At 36.0% G+C, this 22,127-nt stretch overlaps 1 protein-coding gene across 2 annotated transcripts in view; it reads left to right on the top strand.

Moving 5' to 3' along the window:
- si:ch211-269e2.1 overlaps window positions 1-21,911 on the top strand; it is a 50,413-nt gene extending 28,502 nt beyond the window's left edge. For both annotated transcript variants that reach the window (XM_087268137.1, XM_087268138.1), the window contains exons 26-33: window positions 4,619-4,758; window positions 9,285-9,386; window positions 10,581-10,735; window positions 12,739-12,867; window positions 12,953-13,158; window positions 20,825-20,882; window positions 20,969-21,136; window positions 21,363-21,911. In XM_087268137.1, coding sequence (XP_087124263.1) covers window positions 4,619-4,758; window positions 9,285-9,386; window positions 10,581-10,735; window positions 12,739-12,867; window positions 12,953-13,158; window positions 20,825-20,882; window positions 20,969-21,089 — 911 coding nt within the window. In that variant the 3' untranslated portion in view covers window positions 21,090-21,136; window positions 21,363-21,911. The remainder of the gene's footprint in view (window positions 1-4,618; window positions 4,759-9,284; window positions 9,387-10,580; window positions 10,736-12,738; window positions 12,868-12,952; window positions 13,159-20,824; window positions 20,883-20,968; window positions 21,137-21,362) is intronic.
- The last annotated feature ends 216 nt before the right edge of the window (window positions 21,912-22,127 follow it).

The raw sequence follows: 22,127 nt of genomic DNA on the forward strand, positions 1-22,127 counted from the left end.
ATGAAACACTACACTATCTGTCAAAATTCTTGTTGCCTATATAAGTTTCAGAAATAACAAATAATACCTTGACTTCTCGTTGATCATTTGGTATCAGAGGTGGCTTATATGAAAGGCAAAGGCCTCTAGATTACGCTTATTTTACCTAAATAAAATATGATCATGCCTTGATTTTTTAATTATTTAATTAGGACAGTAAGGTCTGACTTTGCTTAGACAAAAGTCTTGACACTTAACAGAAATAATGTACAGTATAGACTATAAAGTCATGGTGCAGTGGAAAAAGAATTAATACTGTGTATGACTCCCATGAGCTTGGACAACTGCATCCATACATCTCGGCAATTACTCAAATAACTTATTAATAAAGTCATCTGGAATGGCAAAGAAAGCATTCTTGCAGGAGTCCCAGAGTTCATCAAGATGCTTTTGATTCATCTTCAATGTCTCCTCCTTCATCTTACCCTAGACATGCTCAATAATGTTCATGTCTGGTGACTGGACTGGCCAATCCTGGAGGACCTTGACCTTTTTTGCTTTTAGGAACTTTGATTTGGAGGCTGAAGTATGAGAAGAAGCGCTATCCTGCTGAAGAATTTGCCCTGTCCTATGGTTTGTAATGTAATGGGCAGCACAAATGTCATGATACCTCAGGCTGTTTATGTTGTCACCCGCTCTGCAGATCTCTCGCACACCGCATACTGAATGTAACTCCAAACCATGATTTTTCCTTCACCAAAATTACTTCTGTGAGAATCTTGGCTCCATGCGTGTTCCAATAGGTCTTCTGCAGTATTTGTGATGATTGGAATGCAGTTCAACAGATGATTCATCTGAATACCTTACCTTCTGCCACTTTTCCAAATGATCAACTAGAAGTCAGGTTATTATTTGTTGCTTTTACAACTGAGATTGACGACAAGACTTTTGTCAGGTACTGTATGGACAGGCTGTATAGTTTATAGGTAGGGCCCAAAACAAATTGCACATTCTTGTGGTCCAGTAAATGCATTAACCCCTTAGGTAAGGTCATAAATTTCTGCCCATTGGGAAAAAACATTAACCTGCTTTCTGTCAGTTATTTCAAGTGTGATATGTGAGAGAAACACATTCTTATTGCGGATTTAAAAGCATTTCTTGTAAGGGAGGAGCAAATCAATCACAATCTCAGATGGGTTTTTGACCAAAATAATTATAAACATGTGTTCTCATCTCATGCTACACTCAAAACGCGGCATCTTGGGAGGATAATATATGAGCCATTTAGTTTGTAACTATTTATGAGAAAACAAATGACAGTAATCTAAATTCTCAATGTTACTATTACATTTTAAAAGTTCATTCAGTCATTCTTTTTCTTGTCGGCTTAGTCCCTTTATTAATCTGGGATCGCAACAGCGAACCGCCAACTTATCCAGCACGTTTGTACGCAGCGGATGCCCTTCCAGCCGCAACTCATCTCTGGGCATTTTGACAGTTATTTCAGTTAATTGATTAGTGAATACTGATTATTTGTGTGCATGGAAATGTGCTTATAATGTGTCTAATGCTAGTAAATGAATTCTCGATTGGCCCCTAACTTTATGAGTTACAGTGTCTAACCTGTTCATACTACAAAGGAAGCGTCTGCTGAAATGAAAGCATCTGATGCAATTTGTTTCGTTGGAAATGCACCATTAGAAGATTATCTAGATTTCCTAAGGGTATCAGGATTCTACCACTAAAATTCAGGAGACCCGGGACCAACTTTTCACATGTGGGTGTGAGCCTCTTCCCCAGGGCCCAATTAAACCACAGAGACTTAAACATGAGGAACAAATTCACAACAGCTCTTGATGCTTTTGTGACAGACGCAGATTTCCTGAGAGAGAGAAAGACTGTCTCTTTCAACGTGTGATGCTCTGAGTGACACATTGACACTGCTGTTTGTCAGAAAGATGCAAGAAATAAAGAGCTGCATAATTATTATTTCCAATCACAATTTCACAGAGATAAATATCCTGGAATATCCTATCTATTTAACTATCTATATGTCTGTCTGTCTGTTTTATCTATCTAGATAGATAGAAAGACAGACAGACAGTTCTCAGCATAAATGAGTTTGCCCTCTTTTAAATGAATGAATTTGAATGAATATTATTATCGATATCTCATTGAATATAGCCAATAATTTTGGTGCATTTAAACAGAACTGTTTTTTTAAACATTTTTATCCATGAAAATAGTTTGGTCACTCAATATCTTTAGTAATAGAAAGATAATATATATAAATTTAAACAAGTTTTTTGTTAGAGCTTCGTTAGGTTTTTGTTAAATTAGTTCAGTTTTGGTACTGACTAATCTAATGGAAACGCATTAATGTATCAATGTAAAGCATCCTGTAGAAAATATTAATTTAAAAGAGAGATCTGTGGTTTATTCATGCTGAGCTTTACATTATTACGTCATTGGCATCTTAATAAATAGCATTCTACAATATATTATTATGAAATATATATTAACATTTTAATATATAACAGACAAAAAAAACTCTGATTCACATTTATTTTTAAGTTAGGTACAATTTGTTAACATATTCAGTCATTCAACTGTTTACTGAAAGATATTTTTAAAGTGCAGAATGTTGAATAGATTAAACTTTACCAGCAGATGGCAGTCTGCCTCTACATCTGCCCATGTCAGGTATAAAATAATCACACAATCAACCTTCTTCTTCCCTTATTAGTGGAAATGACCTTAGCAGAACAAATGATTTGTTTGTGGTTGGTTAATCTAATTGCACCTCACTTTCTCACTGACCTATAAAACATCTCATCGGATGAAACAGTGTAAGCTCAACAGATAAAGCATTATGATGAGAATCCATCACGGTATGTCATGTGAGATCTCACAGAAGTCACGCTTACAGTTGGATTATTAGTCTCCCTAAATGATTAGCCCCCTGTTTATTTTTCCCCGAATTTCTGTTTTTATGAAGAAAATATTTTTTTCAACACATTTTTAAACATAATAGTTTTAATAACTCATCTCCAATAACTGATTTCTATAATCTTTTCCATGATGACAGTAAATAATATTTGACTAGATATTTTCAAGACACTTCTATACAGCTTAAAGTGATATTTAAATGCTTAACTAGGTTAATTAGGTTAACTAGGCAGATTAGGGTAATTAGGCAAGTTTTTGTATAACAGTGGTTTGTTCTGTAGACAATTGAAAAAAATAAATCTGAGGCTAATAATTTTGACCCTAAAATTGTTATTAAAAATTTAAAACTGCTTTTATTTTTGCGGAAATAAAACAAAAAAGACTTTTTTTTCCAGAAGAAAAAAATATTATCAGACATACTGAAGAAATTTCTATGCTCTGTTAAGCATAATTTGGGAAATATTTAAAAAAGAAAATACAAATCAAAGGAGGGCTAAAACTTCCAACTTTAACTGTATAAATGAACTGGTGACCTAATCAACAAATTAAATTTACAAACAAGGTGCAAATTACAAGGGGGTTTGTGGGGACTGATCCCCCTAATGAAGGTCTGATCCCCCCTAAATGATTTCAAAACAAGATGTATAAGGGGGTCCCTTTAAATCTAGGAAAAAGTTTACTCTGATCTGTATTTTACATAATAAAGTTAATAATTAAAATATTAGATATCCATTTGACCACCCCTATAACGGCTCATACCATTGTGAATGCATATTCACACCAATCAGTCAAGAAAAAAGTCATTCAACAATCTGAAACCGGCAGATTTAGAGCACCGTAAGAGTTTACAAGACTTACTTTTAGGCTTTATGTAGAAACAAACACCTATTTTATGGATTTCTGATAAAATAAATGTTTGTTTCTACATAAAGCCTAAAAGTAAAGTCAGATGCGTAGCGTAGTTTGCATAGTTTGCATAGCCAAAAATAGGTAACCAATTCAGAATACACTAAATTTCTCACAAAACTTAAATATATTTTATTAATAAATTAGATGTAATTTAAATAAACACATAAATTTGAAGCATGTATTACACAAACTAAGATTACCGAAAAAGTGCACCCCCCGATCGTCAATGTATAATTCGTACCCTGTTTACAAACTCACTTGAAAAACAAGAAGCTTCAGCAGGCATACACATAACTCCAAAATCGATACTAGCTCCCCTAAACAAGTTTTTATGTTGTTTTTGGCCTTTATGCCGCTTTAAAACCCGAGCAGCATATGAGATAATGTCAGAATTTTGGGCTATTCGATTAGAAATCAAGCGCGACTCCAGCAAATCATATCAATCCTATAAATATTTCACAGAGCCGTCGATTCGTGCCGCCGCAAACTCCTCACCTCTCGAAAAAAATGCAATATAAGCTTTTGCGGATAACGTGTAATAAAAAGCAATTTAGTTATTGGATTTTCCTCACGTCACTAATGCTGTTATGAAAGCTCTCTATTAAGTGATGGCTTCGGGAGCAGGCAGGACGACGATAGACAAGAGCAGAAAATGCTGTTAACTTTAGTTCACCTCAGGAAAGCATTTCATTTATAAGATTTGAGTATCATAATTATGGCGCTCTGTTATTGAATCTGCAGCTCTCTGTTTCAATCAGTCTGTTTCTCTGTGTGTGTGCAGTCAGTGAGAGTGAGAGTGGAGAAGGACGGCTGGAGGATTTGCACCGGCGCAGGAATCTTCTGTCGGCGTACTGTAAGCTCATAGTGCACAGTGTGTTAGAGATGAGCATGGCTGCAGAGGTTTTCAAGCAGTACGTGAAGGTATGACAGTTCTCATGACTTACACTGAACTCTAGCAACCTCCTAACCAGACAGATAAGCAGAGGGCTGTGTTAATCAGATATTATTCAGATCTGTAGTTTTTTTTGTCAACATAAGATCCACAGATAACACAGCACACATTTACAGGAAATAACAGTGCTCACAGGAAATGTGAGGTTTTTGATTAAAAAAGTAGTTTTAGTATTATAATATTTAATATATAAAAGTCGTACTTGATTTGATTTGGTTAGTTAGATATATTTACCTTATTTAAATGTTTTTGTGCTTACATTATACAATACCGGTCAAAAGTTTAGAGTCAGTAGGGTTTTTAAATCTTTTAAAATAAGCTTCTCCTGCTCACCAAGGCTGCAATTATAACAGCAAAAGTACAGAACAAATTGTAAAACAGTGAAATGTTATTACACTATAAAATAACTGCTCAAAAGTAGTTTATCATTTAATTAAATCATTTATTGCAGTGATTTTAAAGATGAATTTTCAGCTTCATTACTCCAGTCTACAGAGTCACATGATCCTTCAGAAATCTCTCTAATATTAATAATAATAATAATAATTATTATTAATGGTTATATTAATAAAGACAATTATGACTGGAGTAATAATTTCATTTGAAACTACATACAAGAAGAAAGCAGTTAAAATTTTAATAAATATTTAATAACCATTTTTTTTAAACATTTAATTAAGGCCACCTTGATTAACAGAATAATTTTCTTTGAAGAACAAAAAATAAAAAACCGAACCCAAACTTTTGACCTTTTTATATATATATATATATATATATATATATATATATATATATATATATATATATATATATATATATATATATATATATATATATATATAATACATACTAATTAGTATGGAGAAAATACTGTGAAAAATGGCCTTACTCTGTTAAACATCACTTGGGAAATATTTGTAAAAGAATGAAAATGTCATAGGTGTGCTAAAGATTAAATATTAAATATATATTAAAGGTGATATGAAATATATATTGTGTGCTTTGAAAAAGTCGTTCATTCATTCATTTTCTTGTCGACTTAGTCCCTTTTATTAATCTGGGGTCGCCACAGCGGAATTAACCGCCAACTTATTTTTACGCAGCGGATGCCCTTCCAGCCGCAACCCATCTCTGGGAAACATACACTTATTCACACACTTATACACTACGGACAATTTAGCCTACCCAATTCACCTGTACCACATGTTTTTGGACTGTGGAAGAAACCTGAGCAACACAGGGAGAACATGCAAACTCCACACAGAAACACCAACTAAGCCGAGGCTCGAACCAGCGACCCAGCGACCTTCTTGCTGTGAGGCGAACGTGCTACCCACTGCGGCACTGCGTCACCGCTTTAAAAATTTTTTAATGTAAATAATTCTGCTATTTTACAGCGTTTGATTCCATATAAAATGTATGGTTTCATATGTAAAAATCAAAGCATGTATAATTTATAAAAAATTTGAATGAATTCCAGTGGAACATTTCCCTGTGATAATTATCAAGAATGAATGTTTGTTTATGGTATCATATTAAAGTAAGAAATTCCAGTATTGTGACAAAATGACTGCTTTTTTATTATTTTAGATATTTTAACTACTAGATTTAGTATATACTGCACATACAGTCAAGCTCGAAATTATTCATATCCCTGGTAAATTCTGACTTAAATTTTTTAATCAGTCTATCAGCTTAAAAACTTTTATTCAACCAGCAAGTTGTGTTGTTGTTTTGCAGGCTTTTCCTAAAAGATAATAAGACGATGTACAAGAGGCATCATGGTGGAAAAAAATATTTCTCAGCTTTTATTTACATTTGAACAAAAACTTTTAAGTCAGAATTTGCCAAGGAAATCAATAATTTGGTCTTAATTATTTGTGCACATGAATAAATATGATGTATGTTTTTTATTGTGTTAAATGTTATACTTTTGAGACATTTTCCTACAAATGTATTATGTTATTAGGATACTGACCTGGTTAAGTTACTCACATACTAAGTAGATCTAAGTTACTTATGTTGGAGTGAGTATTTCAGCATGTAGAGGAGTATTAGAGGGATTCAGTCTGTTCATTTGACTTTACAACCGTAGCTCTTAGGCACAGAATTCATGAATTGATATTTGGGATTTACAGTGCGTTTGTGTTACGGTGTGTTTGTGTGTGTCTGACATGCTGACACGTAAGGAATGCCCGCTCGACTCGACCGGCACAGAGCCGCCAACATTCTCTTAGCAGCATTCTTCATGAAGAGGCATTCACACACACACACACGCACACGCACACACACACACACACACACACACACACACACACACACACACACACACACACACACACACACACACACACACTGTCTCACTCACACACACACTCTCTCACTCACTCTGAACAGCATCAGTCTGAATGTCAGTTTTTAAAGATCAGGCAAAGTTGACAAATGACAAAGTTAGCGAGAGTCACAAACTCCTCATTTAAACAGTTTCTTCTCTCTAAGTAGTCACTTTTTTGAGTGAATATGAATTCAAGCAAACAGGTAGTAATAAATGGAGGTTGTTTGGCAGGAGGACCCTTGCCTACATTTATTTCTGTTTCTTATAGTGCGCTGGTCAGCTTTAAGTGGCAAAAGCCTCAAATGCACTCAGTGGCGGGGAATGTGTGAAGTAGCTGAGTTTCAGTAGCAGAGATATGTGCTGAAAATCTGAGAGAAACCCCTGCCAGCAGCATCAGAACAGCTTTACTCACACACGCTTTTTAAAGATGCATCCAAACATTCATGCAAACCTAGTAACAAGATCAAGAAGATCTACAAGACCACACAAGTATCAAGAAGTGTTGTAATGTTCATTAAATTACCATTTATATGTCAAAAAAATTAATTATGCTGTTTAAATACACTGTTTATTATATGATATTATCATTCATTCGTTTCTTTTCTGCTTAGTCCTTTTATGAATCTAGGGTCACCAACTTATCCAGCATTTGTTTTACGCAGCGGATATCCTTCCAGCTGCAACCAATCACTGGGAAGCCCCATACACACTCATTCACACACATATACTACAAATAATATACACTATTATATTATATTATATTATATTATATTATATTATATTATATTATATTATATTATATTATATTATATTATATTATATTATATTAATCCTTGTGCATCCTTAGGGACTTTTTTGTCTGATTTATTTTGCAATAAACTAAACTGAATTTTGTAATAAAATTAATTTTTGTGTTATTACAAACTTTTACAACAAAATGTTTCCATAAAACTTTATTTTTGATAAAAATGTCAGTATTTAACTCTTATGTCCTTTCATAAAAACAAAACATGTCACTCTAAGGGCAAATACAAACTTTTTTCTAATTATTTGCTAAACATGTTTTTTTTGTATCCTAATAAACTCATTCTGAATGAGCATAACAACAATTTAAAATAATACTGAGCCCAATTTTGTAACCACTTGTACTAAACTAAATTTTCAATCTCAAAATTGAACTCAAATTTAAGGGGACTTTACCTCCTCTTTTCAAAAATCACACATCAGCAATGCATAATCAGAATTGAAATTTGATTGTATTATTCTATATTAATTCTATTGTTTTTTTTAAAACAAAACAAATGCAGTTACTTAGTTCAGTTCACCCACAAATGAAAATTAATTTACTCCACCTCAACATCCAAACTCATTTGAGGTTTTTTTTTTTCTTTTGTTGAACACGAGAAGATATTTTGTTGGTAGTAGACATTGAGACTTGAACTGTCCCTTGAGCAAAATTTGTTTTGGTACAAGGGACTAGTCCAACTATGAAAAATAACACTGTTTAACCCTGCATATCCCTACACTGCAAACAATGCTTTTCTTACTTAGATTTGTTTCTAGTCCAAAAATACAAAATCTGCCAATGGGGTGATAAATATTCTTGATTTTTTCATGTTGATCTAATATCATTTTGCTTACCCTATTGGCAGATTGTTTTACTTGTTTTTAGGAAAAGCTCATTTTATTTTGACATTATTTCTTAAAACAAGACCATTTTTTGTTTGTCTAGAAAGTGCTTCTTGATTTAAGATTTATTAGATTTTTGGACTAGAAACAAGATAAAAAATCTATGTAAGAAAATAATTTTATGCAGTGTAACAATGAATATATATATATATATATATATATATATATATATATATATATATATATATATATATATATATATATATATGCTGTTAAATTCCTGATATATGTATGCTATTAGGGGTGTTTGAGCATAACTATCAAAGTAATGGAAGTTAAAAAAAAAACGGCCCAACCCTCGCATAACTAAAAGGCGACACTTTCCAGAGAGAAATCCTGAGGGTCAGATAAGACAGACAGACTCATGGGTAAAGTGCTGTCAGTTTGCGGTCTCCTTGGTGAAGCAGTGTGTCAGATGTGGAGCCTCACTGAGTGTGTATAGCTTACTTTGTTCATGTATCTGTCCTGCAGTACTACAATGACTTTGGTGATATCATCAAAGAGACCCTGAACAGGACCCGGCAGATGGACAAGATGGAGAGCGCCAGGACGCTGGTGCAGTGCCTTCAGCAGGTATGATGCTCTGTGTGTGTGGCACATCTGCTCCTCTGAGTGTCTCGGGCCTCTGAGCTCTCTGATGGCCCCTGCAGCTGTCCACACCTCAGAGACACAATGAGTTCCCATCATGCTCAGTGTGGAATGTTCTAGCAGCTCTAACACTCCTTGGAGAGATTAACTGGAAATCCTATGCTGAAGTAGTACACACACACACACACGCACACACACATACACACACGCACACAAACACACGCACACACACAAAATTTTGTGTAATGTCTTAAATGATGACAAAACAGGTGATTTTCCTCACATTGTACGATTATAAAGCTGAACGGCATGAAATGCCATCAGTCTACAGAGATTTTGAAGTATGTCTCTGTTGCAATCGGGAGATCACAATAATCAACCTTGAAAAAGCCAGAGCAAAGCAAACACTAGCAGTTTCTGTAGTATAAATACAGCACTACAAAATACAAAACAGAGAGATCGACTTAGAATGTCACTCACCTGTTCTGTATTGCTTTGTTCAGCTGTAGTTTGAAACTTGCATTAAAAAAACGCTGAGGTTTTTCTCCCCAAAGGACTTATGCGGTCTCTTGGGCTCAGTAAGACAGGCTGATGGCCACCAGTGTGCTAAATCTCTGAAATTATGAATATTTAAAATAGGCACTGTCCTTATAAATCAACTGCATAGTTGCAATCTAAACAACTACATTCTTGCCTAAAAAAGCCTAAAAAGTGCATTATGTTGTACAACAGCAGCAACATTTGCCAAACTGTAGTCCTTTGCTTGTAACTCATCTCGGCAATCGCAAGGGTGAAGAGACTGTACGAGCACTGAAATTACTTAAATATCTCACAGCTATCAGCCAATCTGATTCGAGAACCAGACAAAACTGTTGTGTGTATATATTTAAAAAAGTAGTTCAGTTAGTTTCATTTTTACTTAAATATATTTGTTATAGCAAATGATGATGGAACTTGATTTTACTCACCTTTTATTTTTACAGTATTCATTTGGATCATTAGACACTTTATTTGCATTTACTATGCATGGGTATAAATGTATTTCTCTGTATACTTCCCTCTGGACTGAGGAAAATGAAGCTGCATTTTAGACACCTTTATTTTAGGCAATCACAGAATGATCAAAATAATAGCATGTTTTCTTGTGAATAGACTCACATCCTTGTTGTGTGTTTTCAGCTGTATCTGCGGCTGAAACAGGAGCAGGACAGAGGAAACACATGCAGCTCCAGGATCCAGACGTACAGCAGTATCAAAGAACTGGCCAGACGCTTCTCTCTCACCTTCGGCTGGGACCAGATCAAATCCCGAGAGTCTCTGGCCATGATCCACAGGTACTGCAGTCCGCTGCTGACTCAGGGTCAGAACAGGTCACATAGCTAAAAGCAAAACTATTATAGCTGTGCGCTTGTCCTCAAATAAAAATAGTTCTGTCAAGATCCTGTGCTTCATGGCTTCATTTAGCCACTACCGAAGAGTCTAGTGTTTGGCTATTTTAGGGCTGCACTTCTGGACTCGTATTGAGATTCAAATATAGATGGACAGAACAAGGAATATTTAGGTCTTAAAAGGAAAGGCACTTAACGTTGGCTTATTGTCATTCTCAACCCTGAATTTAAATAGAGCTTGGTAAGAAATCGATTCTGCGATTCTCAAAATGCATTGCTAATCTCCATTGAATCGATTCTAGGTTTAGCGGTTAACTGCAGATGGCGCTAAAGTTATAAAAAATGTAAATAATAGTTTTGCCTTTTAAAAATTTATGTTTTTAATAAATACAATTTTAAATAAAATTTTTATATTTCGATATTCTTATTGAATTGGCTGCACATTTAAGTTTAGGTTAAATCGATTAATAAACGTTTTGTCAGTTTTAGTTTACATTATGAACACATTTCTATTTGTTTTATATTTTTTAAAATAAATAAAAAGCATTTATATTTCGATACTCTTTTAATTTGCTGTACATTTCAGGTTAGTTTGAATTCGATTCATAAATGGTATTGTAAGTTTAATTTAGTTTTTATGTTGTAAACGCAATTCTATTTTTGGTAATTCTATGTGGAGTATATCTAGGGCCATATTTATTTGCAAAATAAAGAAAGTTTTGCAAAGAAAAATAAAGTATTGAGAAAAAATAAATAAATCTTAAAAAATTGCAAAGGGAAAATTTGGGTAAAATTTTTTTGCTAATATTTAGTTTTTTATTGCAAATATTTTTGGGTTTTTTTCACTTCTTGATTTTTATTTGCATTCTTTTTTGTTTGCAAATTACATTTTTATTTCTCATCTTGCACTTTTTTATTTTTGTTAGCAAAATGTATTTTTAAATAAATGTATTTATTTTTGCTTTGATTTTTGGAGATTTCCATTTATTTGCTTAATACTTTATTTTTTGTTTGCAAAATTTTATTTTGCAAGAATATATGGCCCTAGATTCTAGTTTCGAGTTAGATTATAGCAAAGTTTACTTTATACACCGCTTACATTAATTATAGTTAGCAAACCTGTTAGTAATAAAATCAAAGCATCATTTGTACAAACACTAAAACCCAAAACCACACAAATGCAACAAATAAAAGTAAAAATGTAAAAGAATGAAGGCAAATTTCTTCATATTACAGATCATTCATGTAGTCAAACATGCCTAGTTCACTTTTTTGACAAATGAAGTTAGAACACATCAAGTTTATCTAAACAAGATAAGAAGCACAATCTACTGTTATTTCTATATATAGCAGTCGCAGGCCAGATTTTTCCGCCAAAGAACGAATGCTTATTAATCCTGACTACTATTATTTAACTATTAGTTAGTAATAATAGTAGTTAGTTAGTTTTTCAGTGACAATATTCTTATTTAGTTTGTCATTTATTATGAGGTTTTTGTTATATTTCAATTAACGAAAATGTTTTGTGACCAAAAGTTGTAGACTTCGTTTTTGTTTATTAAACTTATCTTGTTCCTTACAAATACCACTTGAACCTAAAATAATCTTTAATAAAGTTAGGAAAGTTTGACGTGAATAACAAGAGCATTCATAGCGAGCTCTGTTTACATTAATCTCATGACAAAAGCCAACTTACAGTACATGACTCTCCCTCACTGGCATTCAAGTGTATGTTAAAAACTAGCCCAGAGTGTTACAATCTAATCTCAGAATTGAGTTCATCAGACCACAGATTAACTAGCAAGGATGAATTGTTCTCTTTAATAATTAACTAATAATTAACTCTTTAATAATTTAATAAAGCTAACAAAGTAGACGGTGTCACTTTTGATGTGATGAAATGTGCTTCTCCTGTACCTGCGCTTGAATAAGTGGCTTTTTTTGTGCAGGGACGGCATTGAATTTGTTTTCCAAGGGTTTGTTCAGCAGTCCGAGAAACAGTCTCCACCGTACGTCTCGTACCTCACCATCCTCAGCGAATTCTCCAGCAAACTGCTCAAACCTGACAAGAAGACCATGTGAGTCTAAACTAAATCAGCTCTCCACATCTCAGCTTACTTTCACTAAAACAGTCTCAATCACGTCTTGCTTTCCCCCCTGTAGTTATGGTTATCTGCAGAAGTTTGCAGGCGAGCAGGTCATCAGTAACCGAGAAGAGAGCTGGATGCCGCTGATTTACTACAGGGCATCTCTGATGGGCACAGCTGAGGGAGAGGATGCTGTTTCCTTCATCAGCTCCGACACCAACAAACAGCCCTCTCTCACTAACCGCTCCAGGTCTCCCTCTATTAGACTCGTCCAGTCTGAAGGTGAGACACTCACTGGCCACTGCTGAGCTTCTCTAAAGGGATAGTTCACACAAAAATCACCATTTACACTGTACTCAATCAATTCAGTTTAACCCCTGTCTGCTGTCGGGATGTCTTCATCTGCTCCGGGGTGATTTTGGGTCTGAATTCGGCTACAACTTTCACTGTGTTTGAGCAAATGGAATGTTTTTCGCTGACAAATCTATGTTTTGACACATATTTTATAAAAAATGCTATGAAAAATGACTATTTTATTATGTTGGTGTCTGTTTTTGCCCCATTGACCTCCATTATAATCACATTTTTTGATTGCAAAGCCATGAAACCATTAAATCACACATTCTTTTTTTTCCTTTTTTTTGTCAAATAAGTTTTTTATTTGGTCGTTGAATAAACTTACAATAATCACAGGATTAGTTTTCTGATATGCATACATTTACAAAAACAAAACAAACAAACAAAAAAAACAAACACCCCAAGCCCAGCCTGTAAGTATACACTACAGTGATAATCAAAACAACTTTTAGTTACAATACATTGCTTTGGGGGCAAGAATTCCCCATGAAGTAACAAAAGAAAGGGCCCCAAATTTTCTGAAATTGTCCAATATTGCCTTTTAAAATAAATCTTGTTCGTTCCAGGTGCAGAGTAGATATCAATTCTTCAAGCCATAGTTTGGCAGTTGGAGGATTAACATTTTTCCAATACAACAATAGCAGCTTTTTGGCTGTAATCGAACAATATAATCACGCATTCTTGATTGTTGCTTGTTTTCCCTGTCGGGATGAGGTACAATATGTTATTTTTACTGTTGATCATTAGTTGCAATGCAAAAAAAAAGCTTGTGTGTGTGTTTGTGTGTGTGAGAGAGACTTTTGTGCACTTATCTTGATATTTCTGAGAAAATCAAAATAAGCAGCTCAGGGTCCATTCTTTATACCTCGCTTAAATGATTTAAGATGATTTGACAGATTCTGGATCTTTTAATCTTGATAACTGATCTCTGGCTAATTTTGTCCTTCAAACAAGCTCACGAATCAGATTAAATATCTGGATGAACTGATCTGGGATCGCTGCGTGTGTTGTGAAGGACTGATCTATTGAAATCATGATCAGCAATGCAGTGATTGGCTAATGGCTAGGGCCAGACGGAATCTGCGGACGTTTTTTGGTAAAAATCTGCGGATTTCTGCAGAATTATTTTGGGAGTATCATAACTAAAATCTTAATATATTAAATAAAAAGAAATAAATTACTGAATAAAAACTGAATAAATGCAGATTTACATTTACTTAAGTAAATAAACAGAATTAATAATGGGCTAAAAATCTGCGGAGTGGTCCTACTAATGGCACAGCAGCGTATTGACATCATCTGATTACTATTTAATTATCACGTGAGCAAAATGATATAAAACTCGTAGTAAATGGTTTGTTAAATATGATATGAAATAACTTTCCACATGTGTTGTGGGCTGCAGGTTTTGCACTTTCCTGTGTCGAGAGTATTTAGCAGTTTATTTAGCTTTACATTTAGAGGGGATTTTCTTTATTCTAATAGCCTAGGCTTATTCAAGTTTCTTAATCAGCATATTAGGATCAAAAAAGTATGTAGATCAGTAAAAGTGTCTGCAAATGTTGCATCAAGTCGAACGCACCGTGTGCGTTTGCTTCAGTTATTTTAAAATGAAGTAATACACCCTGCATTCACAAATCTCTCACTGCTAATATAAGAGCATACTTACTGTACAAAACAATCAGTCAATTATGAAAGCAAAATAAAATTTTTTTATTGTAATTGAGTTAAATTGTTCAATTAATTAAGATTTAGATTTTAGGCCAAATCACCCAGCTCTACTTTCAGTATTACCTTTGCTTGAAATGACCCGATCTAATCCTGCTTATATGAAATAAGCTGCTGCTCCTGAGCAGGTTTGAGCTACCACAACTGTTTTCTTATGACAACAACTCTCGGATTAGGATTAAAGAACTAAATGTTCCTGGATCGTGTCAAATAGTCAATAACCAAATCCAGCTAATTGAGTAATCCACGTATGTAGAACTGACCCCAGCTCTCAGAACATAGTAAGTGTATTTATGCACACACACACACATTATAATCTGCTGTTTTACTCCATAGAAGTCCATGTAAAAGGCAGGAACTGGTTTGCACAGGCCTATCTAAAGGGTTAATGCTGCCCACTAAAGATCAACAGTAAAAATGACATATTGTGACTCTTCTCAACGGGAAACCAGCAACAATCAAGAATGCGTGATTATATGCTGTCATGGTTTTTCTATCAAAATATGTGATTATGATGGAAGTCAATGGGGCAAAAACAGACACCAACATAATGAAAGGGTAGTCAATTAGAACAGTACACAAGGGTTAATCAGTTTACTCACACTCAGGACGTTGAAGATGTAGATCGACTTTCTTCTTTAGTAGAACATTAAAGTCTGTGTGAGATCAATATGTACTGCTTATAGCCCGTGCCCATTGTTCTAGTTTAGGTGAACAATGAATCTGTGCAAGTTAATCCACTGGACAAAAAAAAAAAGAAAAAAAAAAGTTGTTTTGGTATCTTCTAAGCAAAAGCCTGATATTGTCAGTTTGATGACTTCAGCTACCATTAGTCAGATTTCATATTTAGGGACCGAGCACCGAAACGGTGCGTAGGCCCTATTGGAATTGCTCTGTTTATTAGGGACCGAGCACCGAAACGGTGCGTAGGCCCTATTGGAATTGCTCCGTTTATTATTATTATTATTATTATTATTATTATTATTCTTTTCCGGAATGAATCGCGATTTTGAGGGGCTAAACATGCCCGAAAACTCACGGAACTTTGCACTCGCCTCAGAAGTGGCGAAAATTTACGTTTATTATGGGTCTCGGAAGTGGGCGTGGCAAAATGACTCGACAGCGCCACCTAGAAAAATTAAACGGACGAGCCCCCGATCTACGAATCACGCACATGCACGAAAATTGGCACACACCTCAAACATGCCAAAACATACGAAAAAGTCTCTTGGAGCCGTATCTCAAACCCAACAGGAAGTCAGATATTTTTAATTTCCTGCGGCGAAAAAGTGGCGTTTTTGCCATTTCCAGGCGTTGTACTTTAACGAACTCCTCCTAGGGATTTTATCCGATCGACACCAAAATTGGGTTTTGTCATCTAAAGGCCTTGGCGATGTTAAATTGCGAAGCTTTAGAGTTTTCGTCGATGGGCGTGTCCGTGGCGGCCTCGCAAAGTTTGACGATTCGCCACAAAACAGGAAGTCGTTATAACTCAGGCATGCATTATCCGATCTGCCTCAAATTTCACACGTTTGATAAGAGTCCTGACCTGAACACGTTTATATGCCAATATCCAGATATAGTTATAGCGCCACCTGCTGGCCACAGGAAATGACATGTTTTACACTGTAAGAAACTCCTCCCACAAATTTTATGGTATCAGCACCAAATTTGAGTGGTGTCATCTGAAAGCTCTATCGGTGATATATTGTGAAGATCTAGAGTTTTTGCAGAGGGGCGTGTCCGTAGCGGCATGACAAACCTCAACGCTTCGCCATGGAACAGGAAGTCCTCATAACTCAACCACACAAAGTCCGATCAGCCAGAAACTTCATATGGTTAATAAAAGTCCTCCCCTGAACACATCCACATAACAATAATGAAGTGGGCGTGGCAAATTGACTCGACAGCGCCACCTATAAAAATTAAACGGACGAGCCCCCGATCTACGAATCACGCACATGCGCGAAAATTGGCACACACCTCAAACACGCCAAAACATACGAAAAAGTCTCTTGGAGCCATATCTCAAACCCAACAGGAAGTCGGATAATTTTAACTTCCTGCTGCAAGTAAGTGGCATTTTTGCCATTTCCAGGCGTTGTATCTTAACGAACTCCTCCTAGGGATTTTATGCTATCGACACCAAAATTGGGTTTTGTCATCTAAAGGCCTTGGCGATGTTAAATTGCGAAGCTTTATAGTTTTTGTCGATGGGCGTGTCCGTGGGGGCCTTGCAAACTTTGATGATTCGCCACAAAAGTGGAAGTCATTATAACTCAGGCATGCATTATCCGATCAGCCTCAAAATTCACATGTTTAATAAGAGTCCAGACCAGAACACGTTTACATGCCGATATCCAGATACAGTTATAGCGCCACCTGCTGGCCACAGGAAATGTCATGATTTACAGAGTAATAAACTCCTCCCACAAATTTTTTCATATCAGCACCAAATTTGGTTGGTTGTTATCTGAAAGCTCAAGTGATGATATATTGTGAAGATCTAGAGTTTTTTTACAGGGGCGTGTCCGTGGCGGCATGACAAACCTCAACGCTTCGCCATGGAACAGGAAGTCCTTATAGCTCAACCACACAATGTCTGATCTGCCTGAAACTTCACATGATTGATAAAAGTCCTCTCCTGAACACATCCACATAACAATATTGAGTCAGTCATAGCGCCACCTGCTGGCAGAAGGTAGTTTGGCTTGTAACTCGGCCACACAATGTCCGATCTGCCTGAAACTTCACATGGTTGATGAAAGTCTTCTCCTGAGCACATCTACATAATAATATTGAGTCATAGTCACAGCGCCACCTGCTGGCAGAAGAAAGTTTAGCTTGTAACTCGGCCACACAATGTCAGATCTGCCTAAAATGTCACATGGTTGATGAAAGTCCTCTCCTGAGCACATCTACATAATAATATTGAGTCTTTCATAGCGCCACCTGCTGGCAGAATGTAGTTTGTCTTATAACACAATCTCCACACAATCTCTGATCTGCCTGAAACTTCACATGATTGATAAAAGTCTGCTCCTGAACACATCCACATAACAATATTGAGTCAGTCATAACGCCACCTGCTGGCAGAAGGTAGTTTGTCTAATAACTCAGCCACACAATGTCCCATGTGCCTGAAACTTCACATGGTTGATAAGATTCCTCTATTGAAGGCATCTACATACCAATCTTGAGTCACAGTTATAGCGCCACCTGCTGACAGGAGGAAGTTTCGCATAAATGTGTAATTTTCTCAGGTTCTTTATATATATCGGCTTAAATTATTATTGTTCGCTGTTCTCTGTCATCCTGAGGCCAAAGGGCGGCGGTGAGCCCGGGTGCGAGGTCCCTTTCATCGCTGCTTGCAGCTTTAATTATTCTTCTTCTTCTTCTTCTTCTTCTTCTTCTTCTTCCGCGGAATGAATCGCGGTTTTGAGGGGCTAAACATGCCCGAAAACTCACGAAACTTTGCACACGCCTCAGAAGTGGCGAAAATTTACGTTTGTTAAGGGCTTCGGAAGTGGGCGTGGCAAAATGACTCGACAGCGCCACCTAGAAAAATTAATCGGACGAGCCCCCGATATACGAATCACGCACATGCACGAAAATTGGCACACACCTCAAACACACCAAAACATACGAAAAAGTCTCTTGGAGCCATATCTCAAACCCAACAGGAAGTCGGATATTTTTAACTTCCTGTGGCGAAAAAGTGGCGTTTTTGCCATTTCCAGGCGTTGTATTTTAACGAACTCCTCCTAGGGATTTTATCCGATCGACACCAAAATTGGGTTTTGTCATCTAAAGGCCTTGGCGATGTTAAATTGCGAAGCTTTAGAGTTTTCGTCGATGGGCGTGTCCGTGGCGGCCTCGCAAACTTTGCAATTCGCCACAAAACAGGAAGTCGTTATAACTCAGGCATGCATTATCCGATCTGCCTCAAAATTCACACGCTCGATAAGCGTCCTGACCTGAACACGTTTACATGCCAATATCCAGATACAGTTACAGCGCCACCTGCTGGCCACAGGAAATGACATAATTTACTGAGTAATAAACTCCTCCCACAAATTTTATCGTATCAGCACCAAAATTAGGTGGTGTTATCTGAAAGCTCTAGCGATGATATATTGTGAAGATCTAGAGTTTTCGCAGAGGGGCGTGTCTGTGGCGGTATGACAAACCTCGACGCTTCGCCATGGAACAGGAAGTCCTGATAACTCAACCACACAATGTCCGATCTGCCTGAAACTTCACATGGTTGATAAACGTCATCTCTTGAACACATCCACATAACAATATTAAAGTGGGCGTGGCAAAATGACTCGACAGCGCCACCTAGAAAAATTAAACGGACGAGCCCCCGAGCTACGAATCACGCACATGCACGAAAATTGGCACACACCTCAAACATGCCAAAACATACGAAAAAGTCTCTTGGAGCCATATCTCAAACCCAACAGGAAGTCAGATATTATTAACTTCCTGCGGCGAAAAAGTGGCGTTTTTGCCATTTCCAGGCGTTGTATTTTAACGAACTCCTCCTAGGGATTTTATCCAATCAACACCAAAATTGGGTTTTGTCATCTTAAAGCCTTGGTGATGTTAAATTGCGAAGCTTTAGAGTTTTCATCGATGGGTGTGTCCATGGCGGCCTCGTAAACTTTGATGATTCGCCACCAAACAGGAAATCGTTATAACTCAGGCATGCAATATTCAATCTGCCTCAAAATTCACACATTTAATAACAGTCCTGACCTAACCAGGTTTACGTGCCGATATCCAATTACAGTTATAGCGCCACCTGCTGGCCACAGGAAATGACATGTTTGACACTATAACAAACTCCTACCACAAACTTTCCCGTATCAGCACCAAAATAGAGTGGTGTCATCTGAAAGCTCTAGCGATGACATATTGTGAAGATCTAGAGTTTTTGCAGAGGGGCGTGTCTGTGGTGGCATGACAAACCTCAACGCTTCGCCATGGAACAGGAAGTCCTTATAACTCAACCACACAATGTCCGATCTATCTGAAACTTCACATGATTGATAAAAGTCCTCTCCTGAACACATCTACATAACAATATTGAGTCAGTCATAGCGCCACCTGCTGGCAGAGGGTAGTTTGGCTTGTAACTCGGCCACACAATGTCCGATCTGCCTGAAACTTCACATGGTTGATGAAAGTCCTCTCCTGAGCACATCTACATGATAATATTGAGTCAAAGTCATAGCGCCACCTGCTGGCAGAAGGAAGTTTGGCTTGTAAGTCGGCCACACAATGTCAGATCTGCCTAAAATGTCACATGGTTGATGAAAGTCCTCTCCTGAGCACATCTACATAATAATATTGAGTCTTTAATAGCGCCACCTGCTGGCAGAATGTAGTTTGTCTTATAACACAATCTCCACACAATCTCTTATCTGCCTGAAACTTCACATGGTTGATAAAAGTCCTCTCCTGAACACATCCACATAACAATATTGAGTCAGTCATAACGCCACCTGCTGGCAGAAGGTAGTTTGGCTTATAACTCAGCCACACAATGTCCCATGTGCCTGAAACTTCACATGGTTGATTAAATTCCTCTCCTGAAGACATCTAAATGCCAATCTTGAGTCACAGTTATAGCGCCACCTGCTGACAGGAGGAAGTTTGGCATAAATCTGTGATTTTCTTAGTTTTTTTTAAATATATTGGCTTATATTATTATTGTTCGCTGTTCTCTGTCATCGTAAGGTCACCGGGCGGCGGTGAGCCCGGGTGCGAGGTCCCTATCATCGCTGCTTGCAGCTTTAATTTTATATGTTTTTTTATTTCAACAGTTTGATTGTTAAAATAATTCTGTTTGCAGGAGAGCAACGCTTTCTTTCTCCCTCTACAGAACTGAGGGGAAGCAAGCTTTTGAGAAGGTGAGCTCAATAAACTCTTATTGACAGTGAAGAGTCAGTCATGTGACTAACAGAATGTTGGAATTTTTTTTTTTGTCTCTGTACAGTTTTAATGACTCAAAGGTCCAGCAAACTCCACTGAGCCGAGAACATCTTTATCTCCAGTCTGATAAAGGCCTGAGGAGCAGTGAGGAGGTGGATGTTGATACTGTAGAGATCGACGTCTAATGCTGTACTTCACTTTTGTTATCATGAGTCTTTATATATATATATACATATATATATATATATATATATACATATATATATATATATATATATATATATATATATATATATATATATATATATACATATATATATATATATATATATATATACATATATATATATATATATATATATATATATATATATACATATATATACATATATATATATATATATATATATATATATATATATATATATATATATATATATATATATATATATATATACTGTATATGGACTGCCGTACTGCATAATTCCCTGTATATCCACTTTAAGTGTACACATCTTTTATGGTGGTGCTGAAATATTTTGTAAAGAATATGGTGCATTGATTTGCACTAGGCCTGAGGGCTTAAAACACAAGACAACGCACTTTCAAATGTTGACACATTTAATACTAAATTGAATAATATTGTTGTTTAGACCTTCAGTTTTTCTGGAAACATTTGTCAACACTATATATTTCGTCATTCAGGACCACAGATATTTTCATTGAATCATGTAGTTGTTCGTTCAGGTTTGCTATATAAGCTACAACAACTGTATTTAGACAGCGTATGTCATTTTCTTTTCCTTATGTAATACATTGTTGATGTTCATCCTTTTATATATTTGTAGTATTTACTATGGTAAAGGGGTCCATACTGTTTAACATTTTACATTACCATGTTTAATGTAATGTAATGCAGATACATTTTTGGTACTGCTCATATGTTGAGACCAAAATTGGATACAATGTAAATCACAAAATAAAAAATTGACCCATTGCAAAAGAAACATCTTGTTTTTGTTTTGCTTAATTTTTAAAAACCTATACCTGTCCAGAATTATATATATATTTTATTTGAACAATTATCCATACAAAATGAAGAACTGTGGAAAATGACATTGTGCTTTTCCTGTTCAAAAAGACGTAGAATAGGATTGTTAATGCTAATCATTTATTCCCAGCTAAATTAATATACACACAAACTGATAAATGACGATGCACAT

This window comes from Danio rerio, chromosome 9 (assembly GCF_052040795.2).
Source record: "Danio rerio strain M-AB ecotype USA chromosome 9, GRCz13ab, whole genome shotgun sequence".
NCBI classification, from domain to species: Eukaryota; Metazoa; Chordata; class Actinopteri; order Cypriniformes; family Danionidae; genus Danio; species Danio rerio.